This window comes from Cannabis sativa, chromosome 7 (genome assembly GCF_029168945.1).
Source record: "Cannabis sativa cultivar Pink pepper isolate KNU-18-1 chromosome 7, ASM2916894v1, whole genome shotgun sequence".
Lineage (NCBI taxonomy): Eukaryota > Viridiplantae > Streptophyta > Magnoliopsida > Rosales > Cannabaceae > Cannabis > Cannabis sativa.
Genome location: NC_083607.1, coordinates 49,261,389 through 49,280,216, shown reverse-complemented (window position 1 = coordinate 49,280,216; position 18,828 = coordinate 49,261,389). Strand labels below are relative to the sequence as shown.

The 18,828-nt window shown below is 31.7% G+C and overlaps 2 protein-coding genes across 7 annotated transcripts; both read left to right on the top strand.

Annotated features, from left to right (window-relative positions):
* Window positions 1-12,309: 12,309 nt before the first annotated feature.
* Window positions 12,310-13,755, top strand: LOC115697884 (protein LIGHT-DEPENDENT SHORT HYPOCOTYLS 4). The gene has a single exon (XM_030625054.2). It carries the CDS (start codon window positions 12,581-12,583, stop codon window positions 13,238-13,240), a length of 660 nt encoding a protein of 219 aa, XP_030480914.1. The 5' UTR covers window positions 12,310-12,580; the 3' UTR covers window positions 13,241-13,755.
* Window positions 13,756-14,859: 1,104 nt separating this feature from the next.
* Window positions 14,860-18,293, top strand: LOC115696652 (uncharacterized). 6 transcript variants are annotated; one of them, XM_061118918.1, is made up of 4 exons: window positions 14,860-17,015; window positions 17,118-17,366; window positions 17,668-17,707; window positions 17,811-18,293. In XM_061118918.1, the coding sequence occupies exons 1-3, from the start codon at window positions 16,998-17,000 to the stop codon at window positions 17,698-17,700; spliced, it is 300 nt and encodes a 99-aa protein (XP_060974901.1). In that variant the 5' UTR covers window positions 14,860-16,997; the 3' UTR covers window positions 17,701-17,707; window positions 17,811-18,293. The 6 variants fall into 6 exon arrangements, 5 of the variants coding, with proteins under 5 accessions (XP_060974901.1, XP_060974899.1, XP_060974900.1 ...); XM_061118916.1 differs by having other exon boundaries at window positions 17,118-17,510; XR_009688800.1 differs by having other exon boundaries at window positions 17,118-17,707.
* The last annotated feature ends 535 nt before the right edge of the window (window positions 18,294-18,828 follow it).

Below are 18,828 nucleotides of genomic sequence, written 5' to 3'. Positions count from 1 at the left end.
GTCAAACCAAGCTCTTAGAGCCTGTTTGAGCCCATATAGAGACTTAAGCAATTTGCATACATGATCAGGCCTTGTAGGGTCTACAAAACCTTCTGGTTGACACATGTACACATCTTCTTCAAGGTTCCCATTCAGAGAAGCATTGTTTATGTCAAGTTGTCTAATATCCTAACCTTTTAAGTGTGTCAAGTCTAACTTCTAATAATGGTGTGTTTGTTGAATTTCACCCTGATTATTGTTTTGTGAAGGACAACATCACAAAGAAGGTGTTGCTGGAAAGAGTTCTTAGAGATGGTCTCTACCAGTTTCCCAACAAACCAGCTTCAAATCAGAGTCAGTCACTGTTGTTTTCTGGTGTGTCAAGTCTGTCCAAATCAAGTGTTGTTAACACAGCTAGTTTTCATCTTTCCAAGAAGGATTTATGGCATAGACGTCTAGGCCATCCATCCACTAGAGTCCTTAAACTTGTATGTGAGTCAAATAATGTAAAAATTTCAAAGAATGAAATGGAAAATTTCCGTGAAGCATGTCGATTTGGCAAGTCACATGCATTACCATTTAAACTGTCTTCATATAAAGCCTCTAAGGTGCTTGAGTTGATACACACTGATTTGTGGGGACTAGCCCCAATTGCTTCGAACACAAATTTTAAATTTTACATACACTTTATGGATGATTTTAGTAGATGCACCTGGCTATATCCATTAAAACTAAAATCTGATGCATTGAATGCTTTAATAGATTTTAAAGACTTTGTTGAAAACCAGTTTGATACTAAAATCAAAAGCATAAAGTGTGATTAGGGTGGAGAGTATCAAGTGTTTGAGCAATTAGTGAGAGCAAATGGAATTCACTTTCAGCACTCAAGTCCTCACACCTCTGCCCAAAATGGGAGAGCTAAAAGGAAGCATAGGCATATAGTTGAGATGGGGTTAACACTCCTTACTTAAACAAGTATGCCACTCAAGTATTGGGTTGATGGTTTTCAAAATTCTGTGTATCTAATTAATCGACTTCCAACACCAGTTTTACACAACAAAACACCTTTCGAAACTCTGTTCTGTAGAAAACCAGACTACAAGCAGCTTAAAACTTTTGGAGCTGCTTGCTATCCCTGCATAAGACCTTACCAGAACCATAAGTTTCAATTCCATTCACTTAGGTGTGTTAATCTGGGATATAATGACTCATATAGAGGCTATAAATGCTTGAGTACAACTGGAAGAGTATATATCTCTCGAAATGTTGTATTCAATGAGAGCATGTTCCCTTTTCAATCTGGTTTCTTGAACACTCAAGCTCCAGAGAAGCAACTTGTCATACACAATGAGTCTTGGTCACAACTTCCTAACATTCATTTCAGACATTTCAGCTCTAATCCTCAAAATACAAATGCTCCTGTACCATCTCAAGCCTCCACAGATTCCACTCCTACACTAGCATCTTCACCAAATCAGGTAAATCCCTCAAACTCACCACTTTCAAGTTTTGACTCACTTGATCATGGATCTATGTCACCTGATGGTATCTGTGTAGGCATAAGCAGAGATAATTTTCACATACAGCAGGAACACCACAGTGAAGAATTAAGAAATTTAGATCAAGAAACTTTGAATCCTGTTGTTGAAGCTTCAACACATCAGAATCGAAATCTTACTGCAGTCCCCACACATCATATGATTACCAGGTCCAAAGCTGGTATTTTTAAACCCAAAACTTACCTCAGTCAAGCTAAGTGGGTGCCCACTTTTGAAGAGCCAAGAAATGTAACTGAAGCACTTCTGCACAAGGGTTGGAATGGAGCTATGAATGATGAAATCATAGCCCTCAAGCGAAACAAAACCTGGATTCTTGTTCCCAGGTCAGAGGCAAACAACCTGATTGGATGCAAGTGGGTTCACAGAATCCAAAGAAATGCAGATGGTTCATTCCAGAGGTACAAATCAAGACTTGTTGCTAAGGGTTTCCATCAGAGAGCTGGTTTGGACTATGGAGAAACATTTAGTCCTGTTTTGAATGCTTATACAGTTAGAATTGTTCTGAGTGTGTGAAATATGTAGTTTATTACCATTACCAATGGTGAGATGTTCCTTACCACCATAGTCCTGCTTGTGTAGCATGTTGTTCTCATCAACAGTTACTCTTGAGTTTTATGCCCTAAATAAAACTCATTTCAATATAATCAGATTTACTTATTAATATAGATCAGAAATAACATTTAATGTTGCATGGTTCACATGATTTATTTCATGATTATATGTACACAATGTATGAATTCATCTAAAACCCTTTTCACATACTTGATCCTGTTTATTATGTTGTCAACACGTTGGAAAGTAAACATGACTATGTGAATAAAGTTTCCTAGATTTATCAGACATAGGGTTTTACTGATATGATAATCTACAACAGAGTTTACTGGCATTTGGAGAAGTGCTATGTTCTTTCCAGAGCATTGGTTAAAGTAATGCTCAGGTTGGATGCATGGACTATGCATCGAAAGGGACCGATATTGAACTTTGACTTAGATTTATTAAACTTACCGTAAAATCTATTCAAGTCAATATCGCCTAGTTGATCCTAGATCAAATGATCTTAATCCTGTTATGATTAGGCTCAATCTCAAGAGGCTATTCGTGTTCTTTAATTTTTTAATTAAGCCTACTTTTAGGTCAGGGTGATACGTACATTTTGGGAACACAGTAGTGCAATTGAGTGGGAGCGCTAACATAAACATGGAATCTATAGTTTCTATCTGGCGAATAGTAAGTAAAGGATGATCTCCTTCGAGCTTGACCAAACGAAAATAAATGGTGGAGATCTCATTTCACATAAGCTGAAATATCATTTATACGGGGTTAAGTGTTTTAAGGATTAAATACATTGTAGGGTGTAACGGTAATCTAATCCCTTTACAGTGTAGATCATTCATATAGAGGATCATTGATCAAATTAGGATTATAACAATGGATAACTAATGATGTGTCTATATGGTGGAGCATATAGAGCATTCTATATACTGAGAGTGCAATTCTAAGTTTTATGCGTGGGTTCAACGAAGAAATAATAAGTTAGTGAATTTTAGTAATAAATTCTTGATCTACTTATTGGAAGCTCGGTTATATAGACCCATGGTCCCCGCACTAGTTGAGATAATATTGCTTGTAAGACTCATATAATTGGTTTTGATTAATCAATTATAATTCTCAAATTAGACTATGTCTATTTGTGAATTTTTCACTAAGTAAGGGCGAAATTGTAAAGAAAGAGTTTTAGGGGCATATTTGTTAATTATGATACTTTGTATGGTTCAATTAATAAATATGATAAATGACAATACTATTTAATAATTATTTATAGTTATTAAATAGTTAGAATTGGCATTTAAATGGTTGAATTAGAAAATTGGCGTTTTTGAAAAAATCAGATGCAGAAAAGATAAAATCCACTTGTATAGGGCCGGCCACTTTTGTAGGAAATTTAAACTGATATTTTTATTATTTTAATGTCAAATAATTCAAACCTAACCCTAGTGGAATGCTATAAATAGATAGCGAAGGCTTCAGGAAATTTACACTTAAATTTCACACTTCTGATTCAGAAAAAAAAAAAAAAAAACTGAGCCTCTCTCTCTCTCCCTATCTTTGGCCGACCCTTCTCTTTCTCCTTCCCTCTTCAATTTCGAAATTCTTAGTGTGACAGTAGTGCCCACACACAGCAAGTGATACCTCAATCATAGTGAGGAAGATCGTGAAGAAAGACTTTCAGCAAAAGGAGTTCCAGCATCAAAGATTCAGAGAAAGAGATCCAGGTTCAGATATTGATAATGCTCTGCTATAGAAAGGAATCAAGGGCTAGATATATGAACGGAAGAGTCATTATATTCCGCTGCACCCAATGTAAGGTTTCCTAAACTTTATATGTGTTTATTTGATCGTTTTAGAAAGTTCATATTTAGGGTGTTAATCAACATACTTGTGAGTAGATCTAAGATCCTGGTAAAATAATTTCCAACAACTGGCCTTAGAGCCATGGTAATTGATTTGCTTGCAAGAAATTTGGACTTTAAAACGATTATTTGATGTTTTGGACGGTATCATGTTGTATTGAGTGTTATTTGATGATTGATTGATGTTTGTGAATTTTCGTAAAAATTAATTGAATATCTGTTTCTGGAATTATTTTTATTGAATAGTATGGAAAAAATTAAGCAAGTTACTTTTTTACAGAACTCAATTTCAATTTAATTTGAATTAGTTATGATTTTTTGAAGTTTCGAAAAAATCGAGGTTGAGCAACAGGGCACGTGCGCGCGCGGAGAGGCTCCTAGCAGCCCCCTGCGCCGAGGTTACATGCCCATGCAGCCCCTTGCGCGCCCATGCAGCCCCTTGGCATACTGTCCGTACAGCTCGCATTTTTTTTCGTTTTTCTTCGATTTTTCATGCTTTTTCATAGATTTAACTTCCGATTTTTTGTGTAGTTCTGTATTTATACATTTACTATTCCTAATTCAATTGTAATTATCATTATTAAATTAATTAATATTTTTTAAATTTAATTCATGATATTAGTGTAATTTGAATTTGAAAATAATAAATATCTATCTTTTTGCTTAATTATCTATCTTATTTTTAAGTTTGATTATATCTTATCTTATTTTTAAATTTAAGGTCAGATATTAAATTTTTTAAATTATTTTTTTAAAATAATTTGACCATCTTTAAATTTAAAATAAGATAACTATAATCATGTAATTTTAAAAAGATGTAAGATATTTTGCTAACTTTTAAATTTTGTTATTTTATTTATTTAAATTACATTTAAAATCTGAAAAAGATATTTATTTATCTTTTTTAATTTTTTATTTAATTTTTATTTATAAAATAAAATTAAATTTTAAAAGTAGTTAGCAAATTTTGAAATGATATTTAGGTTGGTTGAAACCTAATTTTTCAAAATTGTAGGTTTAATTTTAAATATTTTTTTAAAATTTTGAAATTTTTTAAATTTTTTTTGAAATTTATGAAAATAAATTTTTTTTATTTAATTAATTTTTCGTAATTATTTATTTAAAATTAAATAAATCCTACATCCAACTATCCAGCTAACCTTGTTGCAGGAGTATATGTTTTAGCTTGTTTGTAAGTTTTTTAAAACCTATTATTGCTTGATTGCAAATAGTCATGGTTAACTTGTTGACAGATTCAATGATCTGATTTTAACTCATGGCTCCCTTGGTCAAGTAAATAATTTGTAACAGGTATATTTACAATCTTCTTTCATCTGTGTATGACCTAGCAACATGATAGGATCCATCCAAATTGTGTGCCTGTGTGAGCCTATGTGTTTAATTTTATTATAGATGCATGTAGGTTGTTGTTGCTAAATAAAATGTCATAGTTCTTGATAGATTTTATTTAGGCCCATTTAGTTTTTGGGCCTATTCAATTAATAACAGTTGTTCATTTTAAGGTTAAATTCCTCTCTTTTGGGCCTTGTGTGAGAGTTGGGAGCCATAGTAGTGGGTACGACATACTGAACACAGCACCCCCTCACATGAACCACCCCAATTGTGAAGGCCCATTTGCCTGATTTGAATAACTGTGCTAGGTTAATTAAACTAGTTTAACCTAATAAAATTGATTAGCAACATAATTAATTTCATTTATTTTGAAATTAATTTAAGAAAACAATAGTTTAAAGAATTTTATATTCTAAGTTAAACTATATGTATTTTCTTATGTTTAATTAAATATAGAATTATAACCATCTAGATTCTTTCTGAAGCTTAATTTAAATTTTTCATTAAATATTCCTATTTAAGTTGATATTTAGTTATCTACAGCTAACCAACTTAAATCTGAATATCTTTTGGATTTAAAATTTCAAAATTAAGTTGAGGAATTTTAGGCATTGGTTATTAAAATTCCTTAGATATTTTTTAAGTTAATATCTTTTCGAATATTAACTTAAAATGGAATATTTTAGATATTTTTTAAGTTAATATCTTTTCGAATATTAACTTAAAATGGAATATTTTTAAATTAAGTGGTTACAACTTAATTTTTGATATTTAATTAAATTTAAATTTAAAAATATTTAAGTTCTAGATTTTTTCTAATACAACTTAAATTAGATATTTTTTCAAATTTTGTGGAAAAGATACTTAGTCAAATAAGATATTTTCTAGATAGTTATTTCTAGACTACTTATTATTTCTAATATTAAATAGGAAAAATAGTATACATTGTGAAATTAATTATTTAATAATTAATTTTGGTACAATTTATTTTAAGTATATTTTTCCTAGTATTAAACTAGAGATTAATAATTAAGCCTTCTCTGCACTTAATTATTTATTTCTTGAATTTAATACATTTAATTAATTTGAAAATTAAATATCTAAGTTGATTTTCATCATGATACTTAAATATTTCTTTTTCATGACACTAAATTAAATAGAAAATTATTTTTAGTTGAAATTTATTTTTTCAACTAAATTTAAATAATTTTGGAAATATATTTTTTCTTTATTTTATTAATCAAATTTCGAAATTGCATTTCTTAAATGCTGGAATTTCGAATTTTATTTGAAAAATAAATTAAAGTTGTAAATTATTTATTTTAATTTTGGATCAACTTAAATCAATCATTTTTTTCATTTATTGATTAATTTAAAATAAATTAAATTAAAGTATATTATTAGAAATTGAATTAATTAGTCAAAGGAAAATCTAGATAGGTGATATTTTTGCTTGAAGTATTTTTCTAGTGTATTTAATTAAATAGAAAATTAATATTTAAGTTGATTTTCATCATCATAATTAAATATTTGAAATTTTTCTTATATATATTTAATTAAATAGGAAAATTATATTTTTTGTTGTAAATTAATTTTATTAATTAATTTTGGGCCAACATTAAATTAGAATAATTTTTCCAGGATTTATTTTTTATTTTAACATGCATTTTCGAAAATCGTATTCTTAAATACTTTAATTTTTCGAAATGCAATATATATTTATAGAAAATTAAATTTGAGTTGTAAATTAATTTAAATTAATTTTGTAACAACTTAAATTGAATATTTCTCAAATTGCAAAAAGTGAGGCCCAAATCTACTTGTATAGGGCCGGCCACTTTTGTAGGAAATTTAAACTGCTATTTTCATTATTTTGATGCCAAATAATTCAAACCTAACCCTAGTGGAATGCTATAAATAGATAGTGCAGGCTTCAGGAAATTTACACTTAAATTTCACACTTCTGATTCAGAAAAAAAAAAAAAAAAAAAAAAAACTGAGCCTCTCTCTCTCCCTATCTTTGGCGGCCCTTCTCTTTCTCCTTCCCTCTTCAATTTCGAAATTCTTAGTGTGACAGTAGTGCCACACACAGCAAGTGATACCTCAATCATAGTGAGGAAGATCGTGAAGAAAGACTTTCAGCAAAAGGAGTTTCAGCATCAAAGATTCAGAGAAAGAGATCAAGGTTCAGATATTGATAATGCTCTGCTACAAAAAGGAATCAAGGGCTAGATATCTGAACGGAAGGAGTAATTATATTCCGCTGCACACAATGTAAGGTTTCCTAAACTTTATATGTGTTTATTTCATCGTTTTAGAAAGTTCATATTTAGGGTGTTAATCAACATACTTGTGAGTAGATCTAAGATCCTGGTAAAATAATCTCCAACAGTTACATGATTGCTTGCCCCACTGTCCACGAACCATGCATCATTGTCAACCACTTCTGGTGTTGCTGTGTAAGCTGTTGGAGGTTGATTGGATTTCTGGCTTGTTTTCCCACCAAGCTTCGGATCTGAACCCATATAGGCTTCATCATATCTGTTATAGCAGATTACAACAGAGTGACCATAGCGCCCACAGACTTGAAAAGTTGGCTTGGGTCCATTTGTTCGTCCACCACGACCTCTTCCACTGTTGATGTTGTTGGGTTTTATGCCCTAAATAAAACTCATTTCAATATAATCATATTTACTTATTAATATAGATCAGAAATAACATTTATTGTTGCATGGTTCACATGATTTATTTCATGATTATATGTACATAATGTATAAATTCATCTGAAACCCTTTTCACATACTTGATCCTGTTTATTGTGCTGTCAACACATTGGAAAGTAAACATGACTATGTGAATAAAGTTTCCTAGATTTATCAGACATAGGGTTTTACTGATATGATAATCTACAATAGAGTTTACTTGCATTTGGAGAAGTGTTATGTTCTTTCCAGAGCATTGGTTAAAGTAAAGCTCAGGTTGGATGCATGGAGTATGCATCGGAAGGGACCGATATTGAACTTTGACTTAGATTTATTAAACTTACCGTAATATCTATTCAAGTCAATATCGCCTAGTTGATCCTAGATCAAATGATCTTAATCCTGTTATGATTAGGCTCAATCTCAAGAGGCTATTCGTGTTCTTTAATTTTTTAATTAAGCCTACTTTTAGGTCAGGGTGATACGTACATTTTGGGAACACAGTAGTGCAATTGAGTGGGAGCGCTAACATAAACATGGAATCTATAGTTTCTATCTGGCGAATAGTAAGTAAAGGATGATCTCCTTCGAGCTTGACCAAACGAAAATAAATGGTGGAGATCTCATTTCACATAAGCTGAAATATCATTTATATGGGGTTAAGTGTTTTAAGGATTAAATACATTGTAGGGTGTAACAGTAATCTAATCCCTTTACAGTGTAGATCATTCATATAGAGGATCATTGATCAAATTAGGATTATAACAATGGATAACTAATGATGTGTCTATATGGTGGAACATATAGAGCATTCTATATACTGAGAGTGCAATTCTAAGTTCTATGCGTGGATTCAACGAAGAATTAATAAGTTAGTGAATTTTAGTAATAAATTCTTGATCTACTTATTGGAAACTCGGTTATATAGACCCATGGTCCCCGCACTAGTTGAGATAATATTGCTTGTAAGACTCATATAATTGGTTTTGATTAATCAATTATAATTCTCAATTTAGACTATGTCTATTTGTGAATTTTTCACTAAGTAAGGGCGAAATTGTAAAGAAAGAGTTTTAGGGGCATATATGTTAATTATGATACTTTGTATGGTTCAATTAATAAATATGATAAATGACAATATTATTTAATAATTATTTATAGTTATTAAATAGTTAGAATTGGCATTTAAATGATTGAATTATAAAATTGGCATTTTTGAGAAAATCAGATGGAGAAAAGATAAAACTGCAAAATTGCAAAAAGTGAGGCCCAAATCCACTAAGCATGGCCGGCCACTTTTGTAGGAAATTTAAACTGATATTTTCATCATTTTAATGCGAAGTAATTCAAACCTAACCCTAGTGGAATGCTATAAATAGATAGTGAAGGCTTCAGGAAATAAACACTTAAATTTTCTATTTTTCCTTCAGAGAAAAACCTGAGCCTTCTCTCTCCCTATCTTTAGCCGCCACTTCGCTCTTCTTTTCTTCTTCAATATTTTGAAATTCTTAGTGTGAGAATAGTGCCCACACACAGCAAGTGATACCTCAATCATAGTGAGGAAGATCGTGAAGAAAGACTTTCAGCAAGAAGGAGTTTCAGCACTAAAGAATCAGAGAAAGAGATCCAGGTTCAGATATTGATAATGCTCTGCTACAGAAAGGAATCAAGGGCTAGATATCTGAACATAAGGAGTCATATTATTCCACTGCACCCAATGTAAGGTTTACTAAACTTTATATGTGTTTATTTCATCGTTTTAGAAAGTTCATATTTAGGGTGTTAATCAACATACTTGTGAGTAGATCTAAGATCCTGGTAAAATAATTTCCAATAGTTATTTCCTCCACGATTATAGTTGCCTTGACCTCCTCCTGTCTGGTTTTGATTTTGATGATGATTTCCTTGATTAGAGTAAGAGTTACTGCCTCGCCCTCTATTGTTCGGAAACGATCGATTTGCCAAATTAGCATTTGGTGTGTTGGTGGACTAAGCAGATTTGTTGCTGTTGTTGATGCTTAGGTTCTGAAGCCTTTCCATCTTGTTGTCGAAGGCAAGAAGAATTCCTTGCAGCTCTTGCCAGGTTGTTGAGGATCGGGCTTCAATCTGAAGCACAATGGGTAGATACTCGATATCAAAGCCAGAAGTAACTTTAGATATAAGTTGATTTTCTAGGTATGGCTCACCAGCTAAGGCGAGAGAATCAGACCAACCCTTCTTTTGCTTCCGATAATCTTCCATTGATGTTGAACCTTTTCTAGTTGTTTGAATCAGTGTACGAGTATCATCCATCTGAGATTTCGAGTGAGCTCCATAGAGATTTTCAGGAGCTTTCCACAGAGCAGCAGCAGAGTCGCATCCCATAACTTCAGTTGCTATCCCTTCAATCGTGGAGCTGTACAACCAGCCCATTAGCAACTGATCACTGACTATCCAGTTCTCGTACTCTGGATTAATGGTGAGACCAAAACCAGGTTCTCCTTTTGTGGTTGTTGGTGCAGCAATAAGTTCAACCGGGCATGGATGACTGCCATTAACAAACTCGTCGAGACGATGTCCCCTAATAACAGTGGAGACGATTGCTTTCCAAAGAACATAATTCTTTCAATCTAGTTTTAGAGGGAAAGTCTGGTTTAGAGTATTGAAGGGTTGGGTATAAGTTGACTGTGTGATGGGTACCGGTGAGCTTGCAGCACCTGCTGCAGCAGTGGTTGTTCACTGAGGAAACTGAGAATGAGCAGACATTGGCACGGGCCGATTGTGCTCTGATACCAAGTTAAATTATACACGAAAGAGGATTGAAAACAATTCTCAGCTCAAAGAGGCTGAAGTCCAACATTTTCTATTTATATTCTGAAAAAGAGAATACAAGGGCAAATTACAGAGTGACATGTGGCCCTAGTGTTGGAGCCAAAGGAAACATACATAACAGAATCCGTACAACCTTTTACAATTAATAAACCAGTCATTAGAGTGCAGTAAAACAGAGGATTAACACAAACTAATAACTAATCAATTCTTATAACATCCTCCTCAATAATAGGTCGTTTACCCTTGGCCTTATTAGCTAATGATTTCAAACCTATTTTAGAGCTTTTCTTTTGAATAGGGGAAGGAGATGATGAAGAACGGGTCACAGCCATGTTTATATACGGATTGCGAAACAAAAAGAAAGAGGGAAAACAGTTATGGGATTGGGTTAGTGGGAGTTGAAAAAATTTTGAAGAACAAAAATAGGAGGGAAAATGGATGTGGGATCGTGGATATGGAAGTTCAGCAGTGGAGGTTACTAGTTATTTAAAAAAAAAAAAAAACTGAAAAAAATGATAAATCAAAGGAAAAAAAAAAGAAAAAAAGAGAGGAAAGTGATTGATGGTTGATTGATGAGTGATAGGGGAGTTGCACGTGTCTGATGCATTGGGGAAGTGTGCATGTGGTATATGTGTAATAAAGTAAAGAGTAAATGTAAAAATGTTTCTTTAACCGTGTCGTAGTATATATGTAATAAAGTTGGCATTTTATATTTTTGGTGTAAAAATTTCTTATTTTTATATATAATTTAAAATATTTTATATATCTGTCGCGAAATGCGAAATGTTTACTAGTTTAATTATAATATAAACCTTTTGGAAAAAACTTTATATGTAATTAATTAACAAAAAGTTTAACAAAAAAAAACATAATTATTTAATAAATAAAGTTTATATTATTTAAAAAAAACTTTTAATTAATTAATTATAATCTAAACCTTTTGTTAATTTTATATTCTAAGTTATTTATGTAATTAAATTTCTAAAACAAAAATCGACTCATTCTATAAATAGAGTGCTATATATATCTTGGGAAAAAGGGAAACTCCAGTACTCTTCAGGAGTGGAAGTCGGAGCATGTATTGCAAGTTACATGGGGCAATCTCTTTAAAAACACAAGTGAATACTAATTTATTTTGTAATGACATTGTGATTATTAAATGTTTTGAAGACATAATAAAAATCAAAGACTTATAAAAATGTTGAAATAAAGACTCATAAAAAAGAAATAAACAATTAAAGATAGTTGTAATTTTTTATATATTAATTTGTTTATTATTCAATATATGTTGTGTGTGTACCTTCCGTCCTTTGTCAAAACTTCCAAACCTGTGTCGTGCTTTTTAGTTCATTTTCTTGTCTACTACGAAAACAAAAATGTTGAGATTTCTACGCGTAAAAGCTTTCCCTATTTGCAAGCTCATCAAAGCTGAGATCCACTAATTTTAGGTTAGGTTTTCTTTACAGTTCGATATCACACACACACATATTAAATATATTTTTACAGTTTGTCTATTCTACATATCAAAACAAAATAACATAGATATATCCCATTCGTTGCTCATCATAATCAATCACATTCACCAATAATTTAATGGATTTAACTAGTGTTTTTTTCTTTTTTATCACAACCACTAATAATTATAATTATTAAATAATAAGTGGCGAATTTAGGTCATTGTCTTTTCTATAATATTAAAAAATAAATAAAGAGATTAATGATGATATAAAGAAGACGTGACGTTTGAGACCTGGCTTTTTCTTACATGGGTCCCTCCTTTGTCTCTCTCCTCCATTTTGCTTTAATATCTCTTCACAGCTCGACACCTAGCTCTCATCTTCTTCTTCTCTCTTTCTTTTCCTCTCTTTCACTTGCCAAATCAGCCATGTCTGCCGCCGTAGCAGCCGCTGCCGCCGCCGTAGTAAGCCGGAATCGTAGCTCAAACAGTAACAGTAGCCGAGGCAACACTAAAAGCACCACCGCATATAGTAGCTCAAATAGCTTCGTTTCACAAAGCAACTACCACCACCAACAGCGACGCCGGAGACTCCAATACGATTTGCTGAAAGAAAGGGACTGGGATAATTTCGGGCAGTACTTGAGGAACCATAACGATCCACCGATCACGATCTCCCAATGCCGTGTATCCCACGTGCTGAAATTCCTCCGTTACCTCGATCAGTTCGGCGAGACCAAAATTCATGATGACACCTGTCAATTCTACGGGCAGCTTCATCCACCGGAGACCTGCCCCTGCCCGAATAAGGAATTTTGGGGCAACCTCGACGGCGTCGTGGGAAGGCTCCGTGCAGCTTTTAGTGAAAGAAATGGTAACGCCGAGATCAATCCGTTTGGTGCAATCGCCGTCGGGGACTACGTCACTATGGTGAGGCAGTCTCAGGCCAGAGCCAGAGGAATAGGCTAGCTTAAACGACAAAGAATTATCAATACGACGTCGTTTTTCTCAACGCCGCGCGGCCATGGAGCACCGCAAGTATTGTCCTTTACGGAATTGATGACTGTATCAATACGACGCCGTTTTCTCAACGCCGATCCACTAGCAGCCGCAAGTGTTGTCGTTTACGAATTGATGACTGTGTTATTATATGTATAATTATAATTAATTAATATGGGTGCTAACAAGATCTTTAGAAAGTGTGAATTAGGCATTTTTAATTTGTTTGCCAATTGGGGTCTAGCTATGCTGGGATGATGATTTAAATTTAAACAACTCCCTTAATTGATAAGATAAGTACTGTTAATTTGGATCTTGCTTTTCTTTTTTAAGCTTGGAGTTATGTGTTTGACTATAACTCTTTGGCTAAATTAGTATTAATGTAACTCGTTTATGTCACATTAATTAATTAATTAATTAGAGCTGTTTGGGTTGCTCTAAATGTGTAATTCATTATATTTAATTATAATATTTGATTAGCTTAATTGTTTTTCTATTTTTTTTTTGTTTGGTGTACTAATATAATTCGATATTCTTGTTTTGGTGTGTGGAAGATTTCAAATCTATTTCCCCATTTGGGATTGTGATCGTAAGTTTCAAATCAATAAGATCTCAATTGGATGTGTATTTTGATGAGGAGCTGAGACTTTATTTACTATATTTTTTTAAGGGAATGTTAGCAGGTTCTTAACAACTTCACTAATATTTAATTAATTATAAGAACAGTAGCTTATATGTAATCGTGCCCAATTTAAGAAGTCATTATAGTGACGATTAGTACTTATCTCTAATCATTAAGCCGTTAAGACTCTAGAGAAACACTATTAAAAGAATGGTTTACTTTAATTATTTTAAATTTAGTCATGTATGTATATATGTTCACACTTCACATTACTTGTAATTTGCCGCGTAAAAATTGGAAAAGTTCCTATATAAATTAACTAATTGGGAAAGGTACATATATAAACACATATATTAACGGAGGGCAACCCTATAATAATATATATTAACTATGGCAATGGGAAGTATTCAAATTTATTCTATTCGTTTCTCATTACCCTAATTTATTGTCTAATATGCAACTTGAATTTTATATGGTTAATTACGTAAGCTCAAACTTTTTCTAAATCTTTTTAATGGCTAAATCATTAAAAGCGCATCATATGTTACACAAATACTTACACAATTAATAATTTAATGCAAAGAGATTTTTTATTTTTAATTTTTGAGTGTTAATACAAAGATATTGTTTCCTATTGTGTAATTAATTTTTGGGGTTTTTACCTGGTATATTAATTTTTTTTACATTTTGTTACTTTCATACTGCTATATGGTATTTTTTATAGTTTTACCGTACACTTTTATAGTGTCTTTTTTCAAAAACTTCTATTTATCCTCATATTGACACTTGTATTATTTTATGTCATCTTTTATATTTTTTCAATTAAAAAATAAAAAAAAATTATTAATGTGTTGTCACTTGTTACATTCATGGCAGTTCCTCTTTTTTTTTCAAAAAAAAAAAAAGAAAATACAATTAAAATAAAAAAAAATAAAATAAAATTCATCATCTAATCACTTTGTAACCACTATAGTTGTACAGTTCTTCTTCATCCTATTTTTTTTTTTTTTTAAGTTTTTGAAATTTTAAGCTTGTTAGTCATGTGGTTGGTTTTGAGTAGTTTCTTAGTAGTTGGATGTGGATCAATTTTTCTATTTTGTTTTAAACTCATTTTTCTTCTAATTTTTTTCCCCTAACCGTTTTTTCCTTTTCTCCTATAAATTTTTATTTTATTTATCTTTACCATGGTCGTCACTCGATCTAAGTCTTCATCCCTTGTTGTTAAGAAACCCCCCAAAACACTCGTAAATCTAAGTTACCCCAATCTTCAATGTGAAAAAAAAAATTGAAAGATCATCCTCCAAGTCCTACTTCCCTTGCTACTTCCAAACGTAAGTTAGATCTTCATTCTCCTTCTAAGAGGGTTTCTAAACGTCATCGATCTATGGAGGAAGAGTCTGATTCTGATTTTGAACTTGACGATGAGTTCATTCAATTAGTTAAAGTTGACTAGGTCAATCGTTTATTTTTGTGTTTTTTTAGGGTTTTTGTGTTTAATTTTTAATTTTTTATATTATTGTGTTTTGATTTTTTTCAATTATAATTTATAGTGTTTTATATTTAATTTTTATTTGTATGTTTTGTTGTTTTGAGTGGATTTATACCTTCTATAACAGTTGTATTCTTTTCTTTTCCTTTTTTTCTTTTTTTTTCTGTAGGGGAAGGGAAAATCCCCTATTCTGAATGTTCTTACGGAATTTGGGTTGGAAGAGCCTTCTAATGATATTGTTGTTGAGGTTTGTAGACTTTTTTTTAATTATTCTTTTTTTGTTTTCTAGTTATTTTTGAGTTGGTTTAAAAAAAAATTGCATGTTTATTTTCCCACGACTAGACATGTAAATATAGGTGCTCACAACATTATCATTCTAAATTAATAACTTCTAGTTATTATTCATCCATTAATGATATTAAAACTATTCCAACCCCAACCCAGTTGAAAATCTTTTCTCAAACTATTTTGGGTCACTTCCTTCGAATTTCAGAATATATTATTCATTTTCAAGTATTGCATGGTCTGTTATTGAGGGAAGTTCAACAACCTAATGAGATGGAATTCTAGGTATCTGTTGCTAGGAAGTTTCTTAGATTTAGTGTAGAGGAATTTGCCTTACCCACAGGTCTAGATTACCACATTGAGTCGGATATATTTCAGTTCAAACATGATAAGAATATGCTAGTTGAACATTGTTTAAAGGGTAATAAAAGAAATTACCAGGAATTCGAATTAAGTTACCTTTACTGCTAACAACCTTAGGGATAATGTTGATCTTGCAGTCAAGTTGGTTGTTTTGTATTTTGTTCAGTGTTACTTTCTGGGAGGTCCTCTTCGAAAGGTTATTTCTATTAAAGAACTTGATATTATGAATAGTGGCCATTATAATGAGTGGGTAGGGAACGGAGTGTTTTGAGATGACTATTGAATCTCTTAAGGATAAGATTGATGTCAATATTATGACTGTTAGGAAGAAGGATAAGGATGGTAGGTTTTATAGGTTGTTAGTTTTTCCTTATGCATTGCAGGTTTAGTTTTTTGAGTATTATCCATACGTCATTGGAAAACTTTCTTTGTATTCAAACATTGGCATTTCTAGGCTTCTTAACTGGCCTAAAATGCCAAAGCTAAAAGTATTTCAGCTAAAAATGGATAATGTGAATAGCATCATCTTCAATCAACCTTTAAAGGAGGTATTTGTGTGTTGTTTTACTTTTGTTTTTTTTTTTTTGTTATTTTAGTGTTGTTTTTTAATTTATTTTATGAATTGTATTTTTATTCACTTTTATTCCTTTTTCCTTTGTTGGCTTTTTTTACAGTTTCAACTGAAATATTTTTCCAACTTCTGTTGAGATATTCAATTTAAATCTGACTGATTATTTTTCTGGTGACACGACTCCTTCCTTTATTAAGGTTAAAGGTAAAGGTAATCGTGAATTCAGTTCTAAATCTGTGCCCAATGCTTCTATAGAAGGTGATCAAGTTGGTCCACCATCGTCTAAGGCTCATGAGCATGTAACTCGTATTGAGTATGAGGATTTAAAAAAAATGTGTCTCTTGTTCTTAGCCAACAGCAAATTATTGTGTCTAATTTTGTTGATTTGAACAGAAAGATGGATACTCTTATTGAGGTATTATTTTTTGTTTCTTTTTTTAATGTACTAGTTGTGTTGTTTTTGTATTGTTTTTTATTTTGTTTAGGTTTTTATTCAAATTTCCTTTTCTTTTCATAGTCTTCGCGTGCTGCTTATAACCATCATTCAAGCCAAACAGAGAATGTGCTTCGCTCCTTAGAAAATGATGATGATGTTGTTGGTGATGGTAAAAATGAGGATGATGAAGAAATTGATTTCAGGGAAGACAATGAGCCTGGAGATGATGATTATAATGCCAATGACAACTCTGGTGATGGTGGTCCAAATACTGATGAGGATGGTGGGGGTGGAGATGATTATGGACAGTCTGTGTCCGTTGCTGAAAAGGTAAAAACTGATGAGGTGCATGTTGTTGTCGATGGTGGTGCAAAGCTTAATGAACATGTAGTAGATGCATCTACTACACAAAAGTACACAAAAATTTATGATAAAATTGTGGTTGCTTCAGGAATTCTTTGTGATTTGAAAGAGGTTTGTTTTTTAGTTGTTTTCTTATTGTTTTACTATTTTTGTTGTCTCGCTTTGAATTTTTTTAGTTGTTTGTTTTATTTTACTTTTATTTAATTCTTTTTTGTTTTATTAAGCATGATTTATTTTCTAATGATGATGATGATTTTATTGATGCTAGTGCTTCTATGGCTTGTGGTGTTCAAGCTGCTGAGAAGATGGTATTTTATTTGTCTATTGTTGCTTTAAAGTTGTTTCTATTATGTTTTTTAATTTATCTCTTTTTATTGTTTTGTTGTTTTTGACATTAGTATTTTACTTTAGATGGACTCTTCCTCTATTGCTGTTGTTGCTGGTCACTCTTCTGTTTCTTCTAGTTTTCAAGGTTTGGTGCAAAATGATATCCGTGACATTGTTGTTTGAGACACCAATCTTAATTCCTGGAAAGAGGGACATGAAGAAAAGGACTATCTTGAAGTGTCCATTTATTGAACTAGGTTCTTTTGAAGCTAAATTGGATTCAATGTCTGATTCTTCTGATGATTTTGATTTCAAAATTGTGAAATATGTTCATAGATAAATTGAAGAGACAATGTGAGACCAAAGATAAAATTAAAATTAAAAGTAATAAATAATAGTGAAAATTTAAGAGAGCAAAGAATATAAAACAAAGTTCATATAAGAAGCCATGTCATCTTGCTTAACAAGAGGAATATATTAATATGTAGAAATAGATGTTTACAAAATAAAAGAATTAATTGCGACAAAACTCTTAATACTTTCATTTTTTTCGTACTTAACCTCCAAAACTTTTTTTTAGTGGTAGAATTTTCAAAACCACATTACCGTTAACAATTTGTAGTTTCCATCCAAATTTAATTGTTAAGTGCCATGTTGGATTGTCCATGTAGACACAGTATACACGTGACACAATATTATTGGTACACGTAAATATATATTTTTTAAAAAATAAATAAAAAAAATCATTGAAAAATAAAATTATTTTTTCCGTAACATATTATATTTTTCATACATTCTTTTTTTCAGTTTTCATTCTTCTTCTTCTTCCTTCTTCTTCTTTCAGTCACAAATTGTCACTACCACCACCATCCATAGCCACCAAAACCACCACCCACAACTTCTAAAATCACCACCATCTACCGCCACTAAAACCACCACCACAACCTATTTTCAAATCCAAATCACACAAAAAAAAGTCAAACCAAATTTAAACTAAATTTAAACAAATCCAAATCTAAAATCTAAATACACATATATATATACGAAAATTTATTCTTCTTCATCTTCTACTTTAGTCATACTCTCACCACCGCCACCATCC